General features: G+C 47.8%; 1 protein-coding gene across 15 annotated transcripts in view; it reads right to left on the bottom strand.

Moving 5' to 3' along the window:
- The window catches only part of col13a1 (collagen, type XIII, alpha 1), a 282,216-nt gene that overhangs the window by 150,789 nt on the left and 111,881 nt on the right, over nt 1-19,546 (bottom strand). For 13 of the 15 annotated variants that reach the window (XM_038782842.1, XM_038782844.1, XM_038782840.1 and 10 more), the window contains 2 exons: nt 19,386-19,412; nt 5,967-6,017 (listed from right to left, as the gene is read on the bottom strand). The exons of 1 other annotated variant lie outside the window; for it this stretch is intronic. In XM_038782842.1, coding sequence (XP_038638770.1) covers nt 5,967-6,017; nt 19,386-19,412 — 78 coding nt within the window. The remainder of the gene's footprint in view (nt 1-5,966; nt 6,018-19,385; nt 19,413-19,546) is intronic. One more of the 15 variants, XM_038782847.1, reaches the window with a different exon arrangement.

Below are 19,546 nucleotides of genomic sequence, written 5' to 3'. Positions count from 1 at the left end.
AAGGAGCGTCTTATAGAGACAGAGCGTCTTATTGAGCCTCTTATTGAACATCTTGCAGAGTCAGAGAAACTTTGGAAAGGAATTCAAGAGCTCAAGCAGTTGAAGGTGCGGCTGCCAATGGTGGAGCCATTAAAACAGGGCTGCGAGTGGAGGCCAGAATTGAAGGAGTGCAAAGATTTGAGGGTTGTAGGGCTGGAGGAGATTGCAGAGAGGGAGGGGCTGTTCATTCGATTCTTGTATATGTGCCCTGACATTTCACCAATTAGTATAATCTGCTGTTAATAACAACTAGACCATACACACAATTGCCAGAGCATTAATAGGGGCAAGGTCCTGGACGGGTTTGAAAGTGATCTGTAGTGTTTACAGAGAAACATGATACATTAAAAATGAGGATGGAGGCATTGCCAGGCTAAGTACACTGTGGGTCAGCAGGCACAGTGGGTGCTGGATGATTGGAACTAGAGTAAGTTAGGATATGGAGAGCAGAGTTTTAGAAAAGCTCAGGTTTGCAGAGGGTATTTTAAAGATTTAGATTAATAGATGGAGAATCTTGGGCTTTCACTCACATTTCTGACTTCCACTTCTTTTGTTTTATAAATTTAGAGCACCCAATTATTTTTTCTAATTAAGGGGCAATTTAGCGTGGCCAATCCACCTACTCTGCACATCTTTGGGTTGTGGGGGTGAGACCCACGCTGACACGGGGAGAATGTGCAAACTCCACACGGACAGTGACCCAGGGCTGGGATTGACCTGGGTCCTCGGTGCCGTGAGGCAGCCGTGCTAACCACTGAGCCACCATGCTGCCCCTGACTTCCACTCCTGCCATGCACGGATCTACAAAGGGAAAGTGGAGTACAACATCTCAACCTGTGCTGTGGCGCACATTATAAGCCCTTCATTAGTTCAAAAGAAATGAAGTACGTTCGTGAAGCATACAGAAGCTCTGCTCTTCTCAAAGTTTTTGAAAAATTAAACAACAAGGTATCTTTTGGGGCAGCACGGTGGCGCAGTGGGTTAGCACTGCAGTCTCACGGCGCCGAGGTCCCAGGTTCGAATCCCGGCCCTGGGTCACTGCCCGTGTGGAGTTTGCACATTCTCCCCATGTTTGCGTGGGTTTCGCCCCCACAACCCAAAGATGTGCAGGGTAGGTGGATTGGCCACGCTAAATTGCCCTTTAATTGGGAAAATGAATTGTGTACTCTAAATTTATATTTAAAAAAACAAGGTATCTTTTGTAAGAGCAACAAAGAGTTGGTCGACTAGGTCGAAACAAAAACTTTCTTTATTTCCAATTACTATTATTTACAGTTCTAGTAGATCTCTACTGGGTCTTCCCTAGTTGGTGCCTAACTGGCTGATTCTATTCATACAAAGCCAAGTATTGTTAAGGGTCCCCTGCCCCCTTATCAGGGAAGCTCGTATTCTGCAAGATCCATGGGGTAGTTAATCATCCCTACCCCACAAGACCCGTGCGGGTTAAAGCAGTATCATACCAAAAACTCTCATCCAAGTGACCATAAATCTCCAGCTTCGACAGGACAGACTGGCAAACCCTTCACTGCAGGAAAGCATCTGAACGCAGTTCAGTCTCGGGCTGTGCCTGAAATGTGTTCTTCAGTCTGCAGCACTAAGATCAGAAATAGAAGCACTGGCTGATTGCGCCCACCAAACGCAGGGTACGAATTCTACTGCCCTGTCATCATTGCAGCTGACCACACGTTAACCCAGCAGCACAGAGAAATCAACCCTCAAGCTGCGCTGGTCTGAACCAGCTGAATAATCGGGGCAGATTTACCTGTTCAAAAGATACCCATGTGAAATCAGCTATAGATTGTCATGTCTCAGCATAATTACATCAAATTGCAGTTTCTCTATCCACATTTACAACATTATAATCTCAGCATAATGCCAGGGTTCTGTGAAATCTAATCTTTCTGAAGTAGCACCTTTACCACAATTTTTCAAATTACCAACGAGAGATTGAGCAGAAATTAGGTTTAATCTTCACATTTGAAGGATGTGATTGGATTAATGAATCACGCCCATTTCAGCTACTTTTGCAGACACTTCAAATAATCATGAAAATTCAAAAATTCGTGGCTTTTCAAAATGTGTGACGGGCACGTTCTTCGAGCAATGATTTCTGCAGATGTCTGGTTCATTAGGCAACCATCTCTCTGCAGCCACACCATGATCTCTGAGGACAACTTTTAAATTAATTGTAATGAAGGTGACGGGAGAAAGGCAGCTCCCTTTGAAGACGGGGAGGGCCTGTTACTTGTTTGTTATTTGTCAAATGCAAAATGTAAGGACGAGTAACTGGGTTTCAAGCTGTTCCTCATTAGCAACGGTTTATCACACTGCTTAATGGCTAACTGCAAAACCAGATGGTCGAACTATGTTGTCACATTTCTGTAACCCTGACGGAAGCTCAATGAGAGTCAAAAACGCCACAAATAAATCAATTCTTTCTGGTATTTTCAAACCGGAAATAACATATCAAAGAAATGAAATCCTTTCCTCCCATCTGTAAAAGGAAGATGCCTTTTCTGGCAGAGTGACATGTCCACTCTCAGCAACTCCTTTAAAGGCACGGCAATATACATCATGCTGTGTGGATTTAAGGATACCCAAGTACAGATTGAATATAGCCAGACTTTTAATTATCTGCTGGATCATTAAGGTGGCGATGCATTTAGTCACAAATAATTTGTTCATCATAAGATGTATTCATTCACACAGACAATTTGCTAAAAAAAAAGTCTTCTCAAAGCTTTTTGTCTTGCACTCATCACGACACTTCATTACCAGTATAAGTGGAAAACAACAATTTACGCTGTAGGAGAAGAGAGTGCTTATTGGTTGGAAAATGGACTCTGATTGGTAGAGGTGTTGCCATGGAGAATGCACGAGTTAACTATCAAACGTTGTTTGAAATTTAAAGCTGGCAGCTTTACCCTGATTGGTCAAGGCATGGCCTTGGGAATTAAAAAAAAAAGATTATTCATTTATGGGATGTGGGCATCGATGACTAGACCGTCTCTAGATGCCCTTCAGAAGGTGTTGGTAAGCTGCCTTCTTGAGCCGCTGCAGTCCCCGAGGTGTAGGTACACCCACAGAGCTGTTAGGGAGGGAATTCCTGGGTTTTGACCCACCAAGTCGGGTGCGACAAGGCCGATGAGCCTTCCCAAGAATCTCGATGCTCGAGATGTCTCGCGAGATGAAAATGAAATGAAATGAAATGGAAATGAAATGAAATGAAAATTGCTTATTGTCACAAGTAGGCTTCAAATGAAGTTACTGTGAAAAGCCCCTAGTCGCCACATTCCGGCGCCTGTTCGGGGAGGCTGGTACGGGAATTGAACCGTGCTGCTGGCCTGCCTTGGTCTGCTTTCAAAGCCAGCGATTTAGCCCTGTGCTAAACAGCCCCTGATTCATTGATTCATTCAAACCTCGCGAGACGTCACAATATGGATCTCGCCTTTGCAGGACAAGATCCAGATCAGCCATATGGCACATTTAAATATGCTGGGGCAGTATTCTCTTGGGGCCTGGGAACTAATGGGCTTGTACCTGAAGCAATGCCGTTAAATCTTGAGAGAGTCACTGCCAGGGTGTCAGGGGCAGTGCCAGGGTGTCAGGCCAGCAGGGACAGTGCCAAAATGCCCGGGTGCCAGGGATCAGGCTTGGAGGTGCCCTGCCCACATGTGGTGGGGTGAGAGGGAGGGCTCGAAGACCCCCTAAGAGGTAGGTTTGGGCAGTGGTGGGTTAAGTCATCAGGGCAGCATTTGAAAATGGTGCCCTGATCTCTTCCTGCACCGACGAGCTGATCCCGCCAGCAGAACGGCTGTTCACAGATTGGGGTGCCATTTTGAACGGCAGTCGCGATCACCATCACCCCACCCCCACTTTATCAACTCCCCCTTCAACCCCTAACCTTGCCAAGGCCCCTGGGAACCCCCGCTCCCTCCAATTGGCAAGACACCCCTGGGCTCGAAATCTGGAAGTGCCAACCTGGCACTCTAGCAATGCGGCACTGCAAGGGTGCCACCCTGTGGGTACCTCCCCATCTGCGTTACACCTGGTCCATGTTTGTGAGAGCCAGTACTAAATGGTGCACTGACAAGATCTCCCAGGCGCAGCCGCTGAGACCAATATTTAAATGAGCCAGCGAGGGGGAGTTCCACATCGCCACAGGTGGGGAGGCGCGGAGCCTGATTTGAGGCTCTCGCAAGGTTCAACCGTTATGGCCGGACCTGCGCCGGGCGCAACGGGAGTCGCTGAATCGCACCCAGTGAAAATTGATATTGACGCCTTCTTACCAGAAACAACTGGCATTTATTTAGCATCCACTGATGTAGTAAAACATCCCGAGGGGATTCATGAGAAATTATCAAACAAAAATGTGACACGGAACCACAGAAGGAGTTTTTACAGCAAAGACCAAGGAGACAGGTTTAAGGAGCATCCTGGGAGAGGAGAGAAGAGTATGTTGGAGGAGAGGTTCAGAGCTGAGCAGCTGAAGGCAAGGCTGCCAACAATGGAGTGATTAAAATCAGAGATACACAAGAAGCATAAATGGAGGAGACGAGGAACTTCAGACAGCTAGAGGGATAGACTAGATTACAGAGATAGGGAACGTGAAATGAAATGAAAACGGCTTATTGTCACAAGTAGGCTTCAAATGAAGTTATTGTGAAAAGCCCCTAGTCGCCACATTCTGGCGCCTGTTCGGGGAGGCTGGTACGGCAATTGAACCGTGCTGCTGGCCTGCCTTGGTCTGCTTTAAAAGCCAGTGATTTAGCCCAGTGTGCTAAACCAGCCCCTGTGGAACCGTAGAATGATTCGCAGTCCAGAAATGGATAATCTGGCCCAACTCATCCACGCTTGGTGTTAATGTTCCACCTCAGCTTCCTTCATTTAATCTAATCAACATATCCTGCTATTAATTTCTCCCGCATGCATTCACCTCGCTTCATCTCAAATGCATCTATAAAATTTACCTCAACTTCCCCATTCTCACCACTCTCTGGGTAAAGAGGTTTTTCCTGACTTCCCTATTGGATTTATTGGTGGTCATCTTGTATTTATGGTGTGTAATTATGGTCATCCCCATGAGTGGAAACATCCTCTCTTTGTCATCCCTATCAAGCCATCGAGAGTCGTTGTCAGGGCTGCTGCCCATTCTTTATTGCCCGTGAGAAGGTGGTGGTGAGTCACCTTCTATAACCGCTGCAGTCCAAGGGCACTGTTAGGGAGGGCATTCCAGCATTTTGACCCCGTTCCTTTCAGAAATTCATAGCAAAAAATAATTAAGGAATGTTAGAGTCAATTATATCTTAATGTCTCTGGCATGCCAATTAGGCTACAGAGCTGAAGGAGGCCATTCAGCCCTTGAAGAGCATTCTACCAATAGCCATTCTCCCATCCACCCTTTCCTATCCCCCATAACTCCACCTAACCTGCATATCCCAGGATATTAAGGGGCAATTTTGCACGGCCAATCCACCTAACCTGCACATCTTTGGACTGTGGGAGGAAACCGGAGCACCCGGAGGAAACCCACGCAGACACGGGGAGAACATTCAGACTCCGCACAGACAGTCACCAGAGGCCGGAATTGAACCCGGTCCCTGGCGCAGTGAGGCAGCAGTGCTAACCACTGTGCCTCCCTGCCGTCCTGAATTATATTGAAATCTTTCGCACTGCACAGATTACCGAGTAACATGATCCTTCCTCAAATAAACTATGTTACGGCCACTGAAAAAGTGAAAGAAAACAAAATATATGACAGCGGCAGCAGTGAGAGACTCTTAAACCTAGAAAGCAACGACTATGATGACATTCCTGCTACATAAGTCAGTAGCTGCATTGGTAGATACTCCACTATTTCCTGTCCGAACACACCACAACCGAGCATAATGTGAAGCAAGGAATCAATAATAAATGAGAGGACTCACGGGAGGGCCACGAGGTCCAATGATTGAGATGCCAGGATCTCCTGGAGCTCCCTGCGGTAGAAGGGGAAAGACAATCAGAAAAGAAGCACCCATTAAAATCTGCACAAAGGCTTTTTGTGAATCTCATCTTGTATATACTATCTCCTGACAGAAACATCTCTGTGATCCTTGGAGCCATCGGTGACTTGTCTGAGCCAAGGTTCTGATTAAATCGACTACATGCCCTAAAGAGTTATGGTTTGTTGACTCTCTGCAGAGGTTTGAATGTCAATACTGCTCCAAATGGAAGCATCTTCATGAAGCATTAACGTAGCTCCGCACTCTGCTCTGTATGACATTTACTCGAGTAGGCAACTCATCATACCCGTGATCTTCCATAATCGGCTCGCAAGGAACAAAATGGTGTATTTTCCTGAAAATAGATACAGCTCAAGTGTTTTTTGATTTGTTACAATCCAAGATACATTTGACTGCCTTTCACAATCTTAGAAAATGGTTTTAATCCTTGCTTTTTGCCTGCCTTTCCCATGTTGATTGCTCATGAAGAGAGTTAGCTGGTAATTTATGGTTGGGCGTGTGGCTATGTTGTTCTATGACCACTTGTAAAGTGCATGTTAGAGCTTGCTTCAGTGACCTTTTATCACCTTGCTCTTTCACTGATTTCCTGCCATGCAAGGCAAACCACCCATTACATACACACTTTCTTCCCATTTCTCCACCTCGAATTTTACAGCATAAAAGGGGGCCATTCAGCCTGTAGTGCCTGTCATAGCTCTTTGAAAGAACATTTGAACCATCGGGCACCATGGAACCTGATATAATGTTGGGTGTGATGATGTCTCAATGATCATGAACCATGCATGTTTAAACATGATTGTTTATTTGTAATCTTTACTGGCATGGTGCTGTCTCCAGGCAGGTAGGCTGCTTCACTGAGATTGTTGTTTCTAGGCTGTTCTTCCAGAGTCTATTCCCATGTGACTCTATACATCATACCATGGGCATGGTATTCTCCAATACCCTGTTAACCCTTTTTCAGCTGTGCACCTTAATTTTACAATAGTATGCACACAATATAACAACAGAATCCATCAAAGCCTCTTGCTGTCTTCAGCTGGCCACAATTGAAAATGAAAAATGAAAATGAAACTCGCTTATTGTCACAAGTAGGCTTCAAATGAAGTTACTGTGAAAAGCCCCTAGTCGCCACATTCCGGCGCTTGTTCGGGGAGGCTGGTACGGGAATTGAACCGTGCTGCTGGCCTGCCTTGGTCTGCTTTCAAAGCCAGCTCTTTAGCCCTGTGCTAAACCAGCCCAAGTACATGGACACGCCCAGCAGCTTTGTAGCAATTCGAGGTTCAAACCCAATTTCCTCCACCTCGCTAGCCTGGAGATACTACGGTGAATGTTGTCACTTGTACTTCTAACAGCGACCTCTGGAACTGAATGAACATGACTCAGTACAGGCTCGACTGAGACCTGACAACCCCCTGGTGTGTACTGCTGCGTGTTATATTATGTAATGAATCTCAACCATTCGAACATCTTGTAAACTAAGATTTATATTTTGGCTGATATCTCAAGAACATCACAAATCCATCAAACCAGTCAGTTGCAGCTATCAGTTTGCACTGGAGCATGTTTTACTCAGTAATATCAATCTGAAGGTTAGGACAGCTATAACCCATCATGATCTAATCCTCATTTAATTGGAGCAAACCCGGACTGGGGTCACCATTCCAACCTCCAGCATCATTTCTACAAACAACCAGATCCTGGGTTACATGTCTGGAATATTTCAGGACTGGTGAAATTGCTCAGGTCTGATAATCATTTGTTATGTTTTACATAAATGAATCCTTTAAAACATGGAGCTCAAATGGCATCGTAGGGGTTGAGAATTCAGCTTCATTAGTTCATGAGTGTCTATCTCTAAAATACAGCTGAAATACCATTTTAGTATATTGTGTTTTTATTCTTTTTCAGCCAGTTCTTTAAAAAATAAATTTGAGTACTTAATTATTTTTTTCCACCAATTAAGGGGCAATTTAGCGTTTCCAATCCACCTACTCTGCACATCTTTGGGGTTGTGTGGGCGAAACCACGCAGACACTGAGAGAATGTGCAAACTCCACACGGACAGTGACCCAGGGCCGGGATTCGAACCCGGGTCCTCAGCGCTGTAGTCTCAGTGCTAACCACTGAGCCACCGTGCTGCCCTTTCAGCCAGTTTTAATGCTGTCGGTAACACAGTGAATTATGGCAGTGCTTTTTAAAGGATTCATCATCCCTTATTTCTGGGACTGTTCAAAATAACTGATATTACATATCAGGAAACAATGGGCGGGATTGTGCTAGCACTAGAGGGGGTGCAGAGGAGGTTCACTAGGCTGATTCCGGAGTTGAGGGGGTTATCGTATGAGGAGAGGCTGAGCAGATTGGGATTATATTCACTGGAATTCAGAAGGTTGAGGGGGGATCTAATAGAAACATATAAAATTTTGAAGCGAATTGGCGGGTGGTCCGTACTGGCGCCAAGAGTGGCGCGAACCACTCTGGCGTTAGGCCGCCTGGAAGTTGCGGCAACATGCACAGAACCGCCGGCGTGTTTCCTGCGCATGCACAGGGAGTTTCTTCTCCGCGCCTGTCTTGGCAGAGCCTTACAGAGGCCGGCGTGGAGGGAAAGAGTGCCGCCACGGCACAGGCCCACACGCAGATCGGCGGGCCCCGTGCGCGGGCCAGGCTACCGTGGGACGCCCCCCCCCCCCCCCCCCCCCCCGGGGCTGGATCCCCCCCCCCCCCACCCCACCCAAGGACCCTGCTAAACGGCCGACAAACCAGGTCCCGCCGGGATGGACCATGTCCATTTCACTCCGGCGGGACTGGCCGAAAACAGGCGGCCGCTTGGCCCATCGTGGCCCGGAGAATCGCCGGGGGGGGGGGGGGGGGGGGGGTCACTGCCAACGGCCCCCGATCCCCGCCCGAAAACCGGCGCCGGAGAATTCGGCAGCCGGCATCGGAGCAGTGGGGAGGGCTTCACACACCCACCCCCCCCCCCCCCCCCCGCCGATTCTCTGACCCGGCGTGGGGTCGGAGAATCCCGCCCAATCAATCAATGTGTTTCTATTTAAGTGTAGTTACAACTCTTGGTACAAATCCTGGATAACATCTTGCTACAATTTCAACATGAGGCAAACAAACCTGACCTCAGTTGTAGCACACGTATTTGCTGCTGCTGACACTATTTTAGAAAACATTTTTTTCACTCTAAGTTTTGGGAGAGAAGTGGATTCACGCGTCATCAGCTGAGAGAGATTGAACTAGTTACCACCAGTTACTGCACTAAACTGTAGGCTGAAGGAATAAAAGAAAATACTAACATCAAAAAATGTACCTTTACAGTTCTAGAATTATGCAACATATGAAATATAGATATCTACATATTTCTTCTCTGTTTCCTCATTTCCTCAGTTTTATTCCGGCTGCGGTTTCAGGTATTGTTTGCAATCCCTGCTATTTACGTTGCGTGGACGGTGTTCCAGTCTGCATTGTGGAAAGCTTGCACAATGTGATATGTTCATCAGCAGCCACTGATTAGCGAAGAAAAGCGCAGTTTCTGAATGAATTGTACACCATAACAACCACTGCACGGTACCATTTGTGACCAACAGTTTTGGATTTCCAGTGCATAAATAATCATTCATCATGCAACTAATAATCTTTTTGCCAGGTGTGCTTCAAAGAAAGCCAATTTTCTGGTCACATTGCATTTCCGCACAACGATGATCTCATTTTCAAGCCTGGTTCTTGAAGGGATTTGCCTTTCACCAGGATATTTGCTCAAAGTATGAATCAATCTAGCCACAGAAAATGACAAGTCTGCAGCCTGTTATAATTCAAGCTTGAACTGATGCCAATGTGGTTTACTTCAAACCCAATCCCTTCACTGCATCAGCCATTGCTTGCAGACAACTTTTGTGTTCGCTTCATTTAATTACCATTGGGCCAGGTAGGTCCCTTATCCTGAACACACGTTCTAATTGGGTGGAACTAATCAAAGCTGATAGCCGAGACTTGACTGGACTTGACTAAATTCAGAATAGGATTCATGCCAAGATTTGGACAAGTTTGGAAGAGCAAATAATATACAGTCTTTGAGAATACCTATCCTCCCAAGTTTTTCTAAATCAGACGAGTATTCATCTTGTGAAGGGATGTGTCATTCTTTCCTTCACCCACTTTACACAATTTCCAAACCAAATCAGACACAATGGTCAAATACAAATCTTGTCACTCCCAGACAATTTTATTGAGGTATTTTTGGCATTGTAAACAGTAACAATATACATTAGTGTGCAGATACCAATTACAAAAAAAAAAGTGCAAATAACAGTACCACTCTCGCAGATAGACCCGCCTATTCTTCCCCCCTACCTCTACACTATTCTACCCCCCCCCCCCGCTGACAATTAGTTCCCCGCGAAGAAGCCGATGAATGGTTGCCACCTCCGAGTGAACCCCAATAGTGATCCTCGTAAGGCCAACTTGATTTTTTCCAAGCCAAGAAAGCTTGCCATGTCCGACAGCCATACTTCGGTGTTTGGGGGCTTTGAATCCCTCCAGGCCAACAGTATTCGTCGCCGGGCTATCAGGGAAGCAAAGGCCACAACATTGGCCTTTACCCCCTCCTGTACTCCCGGGTCTTCCGACACCCCAAAAATCACCACCTCCGGACTCATCGCCACCCTTGTTTTCAGCACCCGGGATATGACGTCCGCAAATCCCTGCCAGTATCCCCTGAGTTTTGGACACGCCCAGAACATGCGGACATGGTTCGCTGGTCCTCCCCCATATCTAGCACACTTGTCCTCCAGCCCAAAGAATTTGTTCATCCGGGCCACCGTCATTTGGGCCCTGTGAACCACCTTCAACTGAATCAGGCCGAGCCTGGCACATGTTGCGGTTCCATTTACCCTCCTCAGAGCGTCTGCCCATACACCTCCCTCCAACTCCCCACCAAGCTCCTCCTCCCACTTAAGTTTCAGTTCCTCGGTCCCTGTGTCCTCCGCTCCCATAAGCTCCTTATAAATATCCGAGACTCTCCCCTCTCCTACCTCTCCCCTGGAAATTACCCTGTCCTGGATCCCCCTTGGTGGAAGGCGTGGAAAGGACGGGACCTGTCTACGCACGAAATCCCGCACCTGCAAGTACCGAAAGCCATTCCCCTTCGCCAGCCCGAACGTCCCCTCCAGCGCCCTCATGTTCGCGAAGCTCCCTTCCAGGATCAAGTCGCCCATCCTTCCCACCCCCGCCCTCCGCCACGCTCGAAACCCGCCATCCATCTTCCCCGGGACAAATCGGTGGTTGTCACATATTGGGGACCAGATCGACGCTCCCACTTCCTCCGCATGCTTCCTCCATTGGCCCCAAATCCGCAAAGCCACCACCACTATAGGGCTGGTGGAGTACCTGGCCGGCGGAAACGGCAGGGGAGCCGTGACCAGGTCTGCCAAGCTGGTGCCCCTGCACGAAGCAGCCTCCACCCGCTCCCAAACCGACCCTGTACCCACCATCCATTTCCTTATCATGGCTATGTTAGCCGCCCAGTAGTAGTTGCTGAGGTTCGGCAACGCCAGTCCCTCCTCGCTACGGTTCCGTTCCAGCATCCCCCTATTTACCCGCGGGGACTTCCCCGCCCAAACAAATCACAGGATGATTTTATTGATTCTTTTAAAGAAGAACCGCGGAATGAAAATAGGGAGACACTGAAAAATAAACAGGAATCTCGGGAGGATCGTCATCTTCACCGTCCGTACTCTCCCCGCTAGTGACAGTGGGAGTGCATCCCACCTCCGAAACCCGCTCCTCATTTGCTCCACCAGCCTGGACAAGTTCAACCTATGCATCTTACCCCAGTCGCGCGCCAGTTGTAACCCTAGATACCTAAAACTTTCCCCAACCAGCCTAAATGGTAACTCCCTCAGCCTATTCTCCTGACCCCTCGCCTGCACCACAAACATCTCGCTTTTTGCCATGTTCAACTCGTAGCCCGAAAACCGGCCAAACTCCCCTAGGATTTCCATAATCCCGTTCATCCCTGCCACTGGATCTGACACATACAAAAGCAGGTCGTCCGCGTAGAGCGAGACCTCATGTTCTATCCCCCCCCCCCCCCCCCCCCCCCCCGACCATTCCCTTCCATCCCCTTGCCGCTGTCAGAGCAATTGTCAGCGGTTCTATGGCCAACGCAAACAGCAGTGGAGAGAGAGGGCATCCCTGTCTTATCCCGCGGTGTAGTCTAAACTACTCAGATGTCGTCCTGTTCATCCTTACACTAGCCTCCGGGGCCTGATATAGCAGTTTAACGCAGTCCACAAAGCCTTCTCCAAACCCAAACCGTCCCAGCACCTCCCATAAATAGTCCCACTCCACCCGGTCAAAAGCCTTTTCGGCATCCATTGCCACCACTACCTCCACCTCTCTGCCCTCCGGGGGTATCATAATCACATTGAGTAGCCTTCTTAGATTGGCTACTAGCTGCCTGCCCTTAACAAACCCCGTTTGGGACTCCACAATCATGTCCGGTACGCAGTCTTCGATTCTGGATGGCAGGATCTTGGCCAGCAGTTTAGTGTCTACACTAATCAGGGAAATTGGCCTATAGGACCCACAGACCTCCGGATCCTTATCCCGTTTTAATATCAGCGAGATGGTGGCTTGCGACATCGTCGGGGGTAATACCCCATTGTCCTTCGCCTTGTTAAACACCCTAACCAGCACTGGCCCCAGTATACCCGCAAACTTTTTGTAGAACTCCACTGGATACCCATCCGGCCCCAGGGCTTTACCCGACTGCATGGCCTTCAGGCCCCCATTACTTCTTCAGCTCTAATCGGGGCCCCCAGCCCCTCTACCATCCCCCTGCCCACCTTTGGGAAGGTCAGCCCATCTAAGAAGCGCCTCATCCCCCCCGGCCCCGTGGGGGGTTCCGAGGTATACAGCTTGCTGTAAAAGTCCCTGAATACCCTGTTCAGTCCTGCCGGGTCTCCCACCCGGTTCCCTGCCCCGTCCACTACCGTCCCTATCTCCCTGGTCGCCTCCCTCTTCCTAAGTTGCTGTGTAAGCATTCTGCAGGCTTTCTCCCCATACTCATACACCGCGCCCCTGGCCTTTCTGAGCTGCTCTACGGCCTTCCCAGTGGATAGCGCCCCCAGCTCCGCCTACAGTCTCCGTCGTTCCCCAAGTAGCTCTGCCCTCGGGGACTCCGCATATTCCCTACCCGTCCGTGTCATCTCCTGCACCAGTCTGTCCATCTCCGCCCTGTCCGTCCTGTCCCTATGGGCTCGGATTGAGATCAGTTCCCCTCTCACCACCGCCTTCAGCGCCTCCCAGAGCACCGCTGCTGAGACTTCCCCTGTATCATTGACCTGCAGGTAGTCCTGCATGCATTTCCCCACTCTCTCATACACCCTCTCCTCTGCCAACAATCCCACCTCTAACCTCCATTGTGGGCGCTGGTAACTTTCTTTGCAGACCAGCAGATCGACCCAATGTGGAGCATGGTCCGAAATAGTGATCGCCGAGTATTCTGTGTCCCTCACCCCCTCCAAAAAGTCCCTACTCATAATAAAGAAGTCAATACGAGAATAACATTGTGAACATGTGAATAGAACGAGAACTCCTTCCCCGTCGGCCGGCTGACTCTCCAGGGGGTCTACCCCCCCCCCCATTTGTTCCATAAACCCTCTCAGTTCCCTTGCCATTACCGGGACCCTGACCGTCCTAGAGCACGACCGGTCGAGGTCGGGGTCGAGGACTGTATAAAGTCCCCACCCATAATCAACTTGTGCAAATCCAAGTCGGGGATTTTCCCCAGTAGCCTTTTGATGAAATCTACATCATCCCAGTTTGGAGCGTAAACATTCACTAGGACCACCTTCACCCCCTCAAGCTTGCCCTGGACCATGAGAAATCTACCCCCCCATCCGCAACTGTGCTGTCCGCCTCAAATTTAACCCGTTTGTTAATCATGATCGCGACCCCTCTGGTCTTAGCGTCAAGCCCCGAATGGAAGACCTGGATAACCCAGCCCTTCCGTAATCTAATCTGGTCCGCCACATTCAAATGTGTCTCCTGCAGCAACATTACATCCGCCTTCAGAGCCCGTAAGTGTGTGAACACACGTGCCCTCTTGACCGGCCCGTTTAATCCTCTAACATTCCAGGTGATCAGCCTGGTTGGAGGGCACCCTGCCCCCCCCCCCCCCCCCCACGCCGATCAGCCATCCCCCTTCTTGGGCCCACCCCTGCCCATGTGCCGCGCCTCCCCTGGTCCGCCTCTTGGCAGCTCCCACCCCTGACCCCTTCCCTGTAACCTGGTTCAGTTCCCTCCCTCGTCAGAAGATCATCTTCCCCCCTCAACAATCCCTTGTAACCTAACCTCTGCACCAATTATCTTCTTAAAGATAAGTTACAATTGTAATTTATTTTGTTCACATTTGCTCCATGTTTTAGTTAATGTTGCTAGAATACAAATTTCCATGTTCTTTTCGTACTGATATTTTCTTTCATTACTTTTTTTCTGGTGTCATTTAAAGTATCAAAGCAGGTACTGATGAGGTTGAAAGTCTGTTGGATTCAGGTAATGAGATATGGAGTGGCCAATAAGTGGAGCATGAACAACATCTTCCCTTCGCCTTTCACTCCACTGGGAACTGTACTTCTGGAATTTAGCATACTTCCATGGACAGATCAAAGAACCATCTTGTTCATCTCTCATTCCTAAGAATGGCTGCCATGGAGATACACCAAATGCTGGACAATGTGGCTAACATTTGGACTAGAGCAGGTCTCTCCATGCAAAGGAACGTTAGCACAGTAGGAGGATTTACGTCAGTGTCTCCTTCCAATCGAATACCCAAAACATTTGCCAAGTCAGTCTGCCTGCAATTTTTAAAAATTCATTTATTAGATGTGGGCGTCACTGACTGGGGCAGCATTTGTTGCCCAGCTCTAATTGCCCACGAACCGAGTGGCTTGATGGTGACAGTTTAGAGGCCAGTTAAGAGTCAACTCATGTAGGCCAGACCAAGTAACGATGGCAGATTTCCTTCCCTAACTGCACTCATGTATAAGGTTCATGACAAACGCTTTGCTCATGAAGTATCGCAACTCACAAGTGCAAAGCAAGGACCATCTCCAACAAGAGAGAATCTAACCATCTCCCCTTGACATTCAATGGCATTGCCATTGCTGAATCCTCCACTATCAACATCTGGGGGTTACCACTGATCAGAAACTGAACTGGACTAGCCATATAAATACCGTGCAAGAGCAGTTCAGAGGTTAGGAATCCTGCAGCAAGTAACCCATCTCCTGACTCCCCAAAGCCTGTCCACTATCTACAAGGTACTACTCAGGAGTGTAGTGGCATGCTCCCTACTTGCCTGGTTGAGTTCAGCTCCAACAACACTCAAGAAGGTCAACACCATCCAAGACAAAACAGCCCATTTGATTGCTCCCCATTAACCATCTTCAACATCCACTCTCTTCACCACCGACACACAGTGGCAGCCGTGTGTACCATCTACAAGATGTACTGCAGTGACTCACCAAGGCTCCTTTGACAGCACCTTCCAAACCCACAACGTCTTACCACCTAACAGGACAAGGGGAGCAGATGCATAGGATCACCACCACGTTCTCCGCCAAATCATTCACCATCCTGACTTGGAAATAAGTTTGTTCACTGTCGCTAGGTCTCCTGGAACTCCCTCCCTAACAGCACAGTGGGTATACCTACATCACAAAAAGGCAGATCACCACCACCTTCTCAAGGGCAATTAGGGGTGGACATTAAGCTCTGGCCTAGTCAGAGTAGCACACATTCTGTCTGTGTGGATTGCTATATTCACTAGCTGCCTTGCCTGCAGCATGTTCTGGATGCCATCCATATAGGAGGCAATGATCTAAAGCTTGCGTAAATGGAAAGGATTTGAACTTCAGTTAATGTTCAGGTGGTAAATGACCAGAGAAATTATTCTGTATGTTCATTTTTCAAGAAGCAGCCATGGTGCCTTTAAAAGGCCTTAGACCAGGGGTGGGCAAACTACGGCCCGCGGGCTGCATGCGGCCCACCAAAGGTCTTTATGCGGCCCACCAAGTCATTAAAAAAAAAAAAAAATTTTTTTTTATTTTTTTTAAAATTTGTTATTATTTTTTTTAAGGTTAATGGGGGGGGGGGGCTGTCGGGTTACTTACTGGTATAGGGTGGATACGTTGACTTGAGTAGGGTGATCATTGCTCGGCACAACGTCGAGGGCCGAAGGGCCTGTTCTGTGCTATACTGTTCTATGTCCTATATGAGGCGCCCAGAATCATAACCGGATGAAGTAATTATTTTACTTAATATACTATGCGGCCCTTTAAAATTGTGAATTTCTGAATGTGGCCCTTGCACGGAAAAGTTTGCCCACCCCTGCCTTAGACCAACATGTGTACATTATTTGAAAGTTAAGAAAAATTGCAGAAATGGCTCATTAGACCCCTCCTTGCAACTTCTACCTAGCTTTTAATAGGTTGGGTTGGGACATGTGGCCTTTAGACCCTAATAAGACCACCCTCATGTGGTGAATATCCTGCAGCGAGACCAGCAGCCATTTAATAACAAAGGAAAAGTCCAATCCACAAATCATTGCTGTACCATTGGGAATAATTTGTCAGTGCTTCTATCTTCCCCTTTAACAATGAGCTATCGCCTTTTAAGATTGTTTACTCCTCAAATCATTTCCTCTCCAACCAAATGTATCATCCAGCAAGCTCTCTGGGCAAACGTTTCACTTACCAGGAATATATCTTTTCAAATGACACAGAAACATAGAAAACAGAAGCAGGAGGAGGCCATTCGGCCCTTCGAGCCTGCTCTGCCATTCATTATCATGGCTGATCATCAAACTCAATAGCCTAATCCTGCTTTCCCACCCATATCCTTTCATCCCCTTTGGCCTAAGTTCTATATTAACTGCTTCTTGAAAAGATACAGGCCGTGATCCAACAGCCACGCCCAAAAAAAACAGCTCACCCCACAAACGGGGGCCAGACAGAACGGCACGGTGGAGGTCTCCCGGAGGATCGGAAGCCCCCAGCTGCATTCCCTTTGGGCAGGTCACCTGGGCACCTTTGCAGTCCCAGCCCGGCAGTGTTTAATGCAAGTGGTGTTGAATAGCCATGTGCTTCCCGGCGCTGCGTGCGGGTGTTAACACGCGCTAAGCGGGCTCACTGAGGGACTGTCCCCAATTAGTTGAACCGCGCGCCAACAATGTTTTGGCCTCAACTGCTTCCTGTGGTAGTGAATTCCACAGTCTGACCACTCTCTGGGTGACAAAATTTCTCCTCAACTCTGTCCTGAATGGTCTACCCCGTACCCTCACACTGTGACAGAATGTGTTTCCCATCAAAATACTCAGAATTGCTTTGATTTCAACACAAATAGAATTCAAGGAGAACGATGACCGTGTAGGACAGTGGCCAGAATTTTTCGGCCGTTGCAATTCACTTTTTCCACCGGCAGCGCAGCCCCGCCCGTGGGTTTCCCAGCGGCATGGGGGAAATCCCATCGAAGATCGACAGACTCCCGCCACCTGCCAACGGCGCGCAGCCGAGAAACACGTGGCTGGCGGACTGGAGAATCTCGCTCGCCATGTGTACCCACTGGTTACGGCAAAGTGTACAGAGAGCTCGGCTCAGCATTTTCACTCTCTGCGGAGGACTTGGGTGTTAAATTAGCCTTTCAATCTGCTGGCGGATTAGCTCCATCTCGAATAGACCCAGATATTTTTAAAAAAGAATTCAAGTTGTTTGATGACAAGTTGTAGGGAAGCCATTTCAGATTGAAAGAAAGGATTTAGAAACAGAAACAAACGAGTGACAGTGCAGCCGAAGGTGATTGGACAGCAAATAATTCAAATGAGAAAAGCTCATTGTTCCACTCGAGACATAAATGACTATCAAGGTGTAGAGGTTGTACTACTTTCCTACAAAAGGAACCCAGGTTTTGGAGAAGTTCACAAAGTGAAATCATTCAAAATAGAGGAGCAAGTCACTGGGAAGACAGAACAGAGCATTTAGCATCTCTTGGTTGAAGGACAAATAAAAACCAACAGATGAGACATAAAATGCAGCTATAACAGGCACTGCAACAATTCGCCAAGATTCAATCAACAGCCATTGACTCTGTCCACACCTCCGGCTGCCTTGGGAAAGTAGACAGCATAATCAAAGACCCCTCCCACCCAGGTTATTCTCTCTTCCAACAGGCAGAACATACAAAAGTCTGAGAACGCACAGCAACAGGTTCAATAGATTCTTCACCGCTGTCATCAGACTCCTGAATAACCCTCTTATGGACTGAATTGTGCTCTTCACACATTTTCACGAATGAGTAATACTACACTCCGTATTCTTCACCCAATGTCTATGTATTTACATTGTGTATTCATCTTTTTCATGTATGGAACCATCTGTCTGGACTATACGCAGAACAATACTTTTCACTGTACCTCGGTACATGTGACAATAAATCAAACCAATCAAATCAATCCTTCCACCTCTACCACATAGAAGGCAAAGGCATTAGACCGATGGGAACACCAGCGGCCGCAAGTTCCCTTCCAAGTCACTCACCACCCTGACTTGGAAATAATTTGCCGTTCCTTCACTGTCGCTGGGTCAAAATCCTGGAATTCCCTTCTTAGGAGCACCGCCACCACACCGAGTGCAGGGGTTCAGGAAGGAAGCTCTCTGCTACCTTCTCATGGGATAGGCAATAAAAACTGGCCTTGTCACCAATACCTACATGCCATGAACAGATAAATAAAAAGACAAAACCAGAGGATCAATGCAGGCTCGATGGGCCAGATGGCCTCGTGCTGCAGTGTTGGGACAGAGTGGATGTGAGGTAGCATTAAGCACAACTTTGGTGGATTATCATTGGTGGCAAGATGCTGTTTAAAGTTTGGCTGTGGTGGAGACAATGTGACATTTCCAAACTGGACCTCGCGGGACACCCACAGAATAAAATGGCCAAATGAAAAATTTCCTTTCATGTTTATCTAACTTGACTATTGAAGAGAATAAAATGTAAAAGGCTTCCAATCATTGATTTACGCAAGAATAATTACAAAAACCTGCTGCTCGAGGGATATGAAATTTAGTTTGATATTAACTTCAGAACTATATCCCAATTAAACATTTCTCTGTTTTTCCACATCCACTGGAGTTAATGCGCAGCTTGACACTGGAATTTTGAGATCAGCTGGAATGAAGTGTCTGTTCTACCCTAATAAACAATCACTCAAACAAGGAAGCGTTGAGAAGTCCTATTAACATACTGCCAGAACGGCTTCCCTTTTCTATGACTCACCTCTTCACCTGGTTCCCCCTTTAGACCCTGGGCAGTCACAGCAAGCACAGCATGCAGAAGGAGAGACACAAATAGAGGATTAGTATTAGACCAAATAAAAGACAAAATGAACTTATCAGTACCTCTCTAAAGCATTCTACTTAAAGATCTATGCAGCCAAA

Source organism: Scyliorhinus canicula, chromosome 22 (genome assembly GCF_902713615.1).
Source record: "Scyliorhinus canicula chromosome 22, sScyCan1.1, whole genome shotgun sequence".
Lineage (NCBI taxonomy): Eukaryota > Metazoa > Chordata > Chondrichthyes > Carcharhiniformes > Scyliorhinidae > Scyliorhinus > Scyliorhinus canicula.
This window is presented reverse-complemented; position numbering and strand designations above follow the sequence as displayed.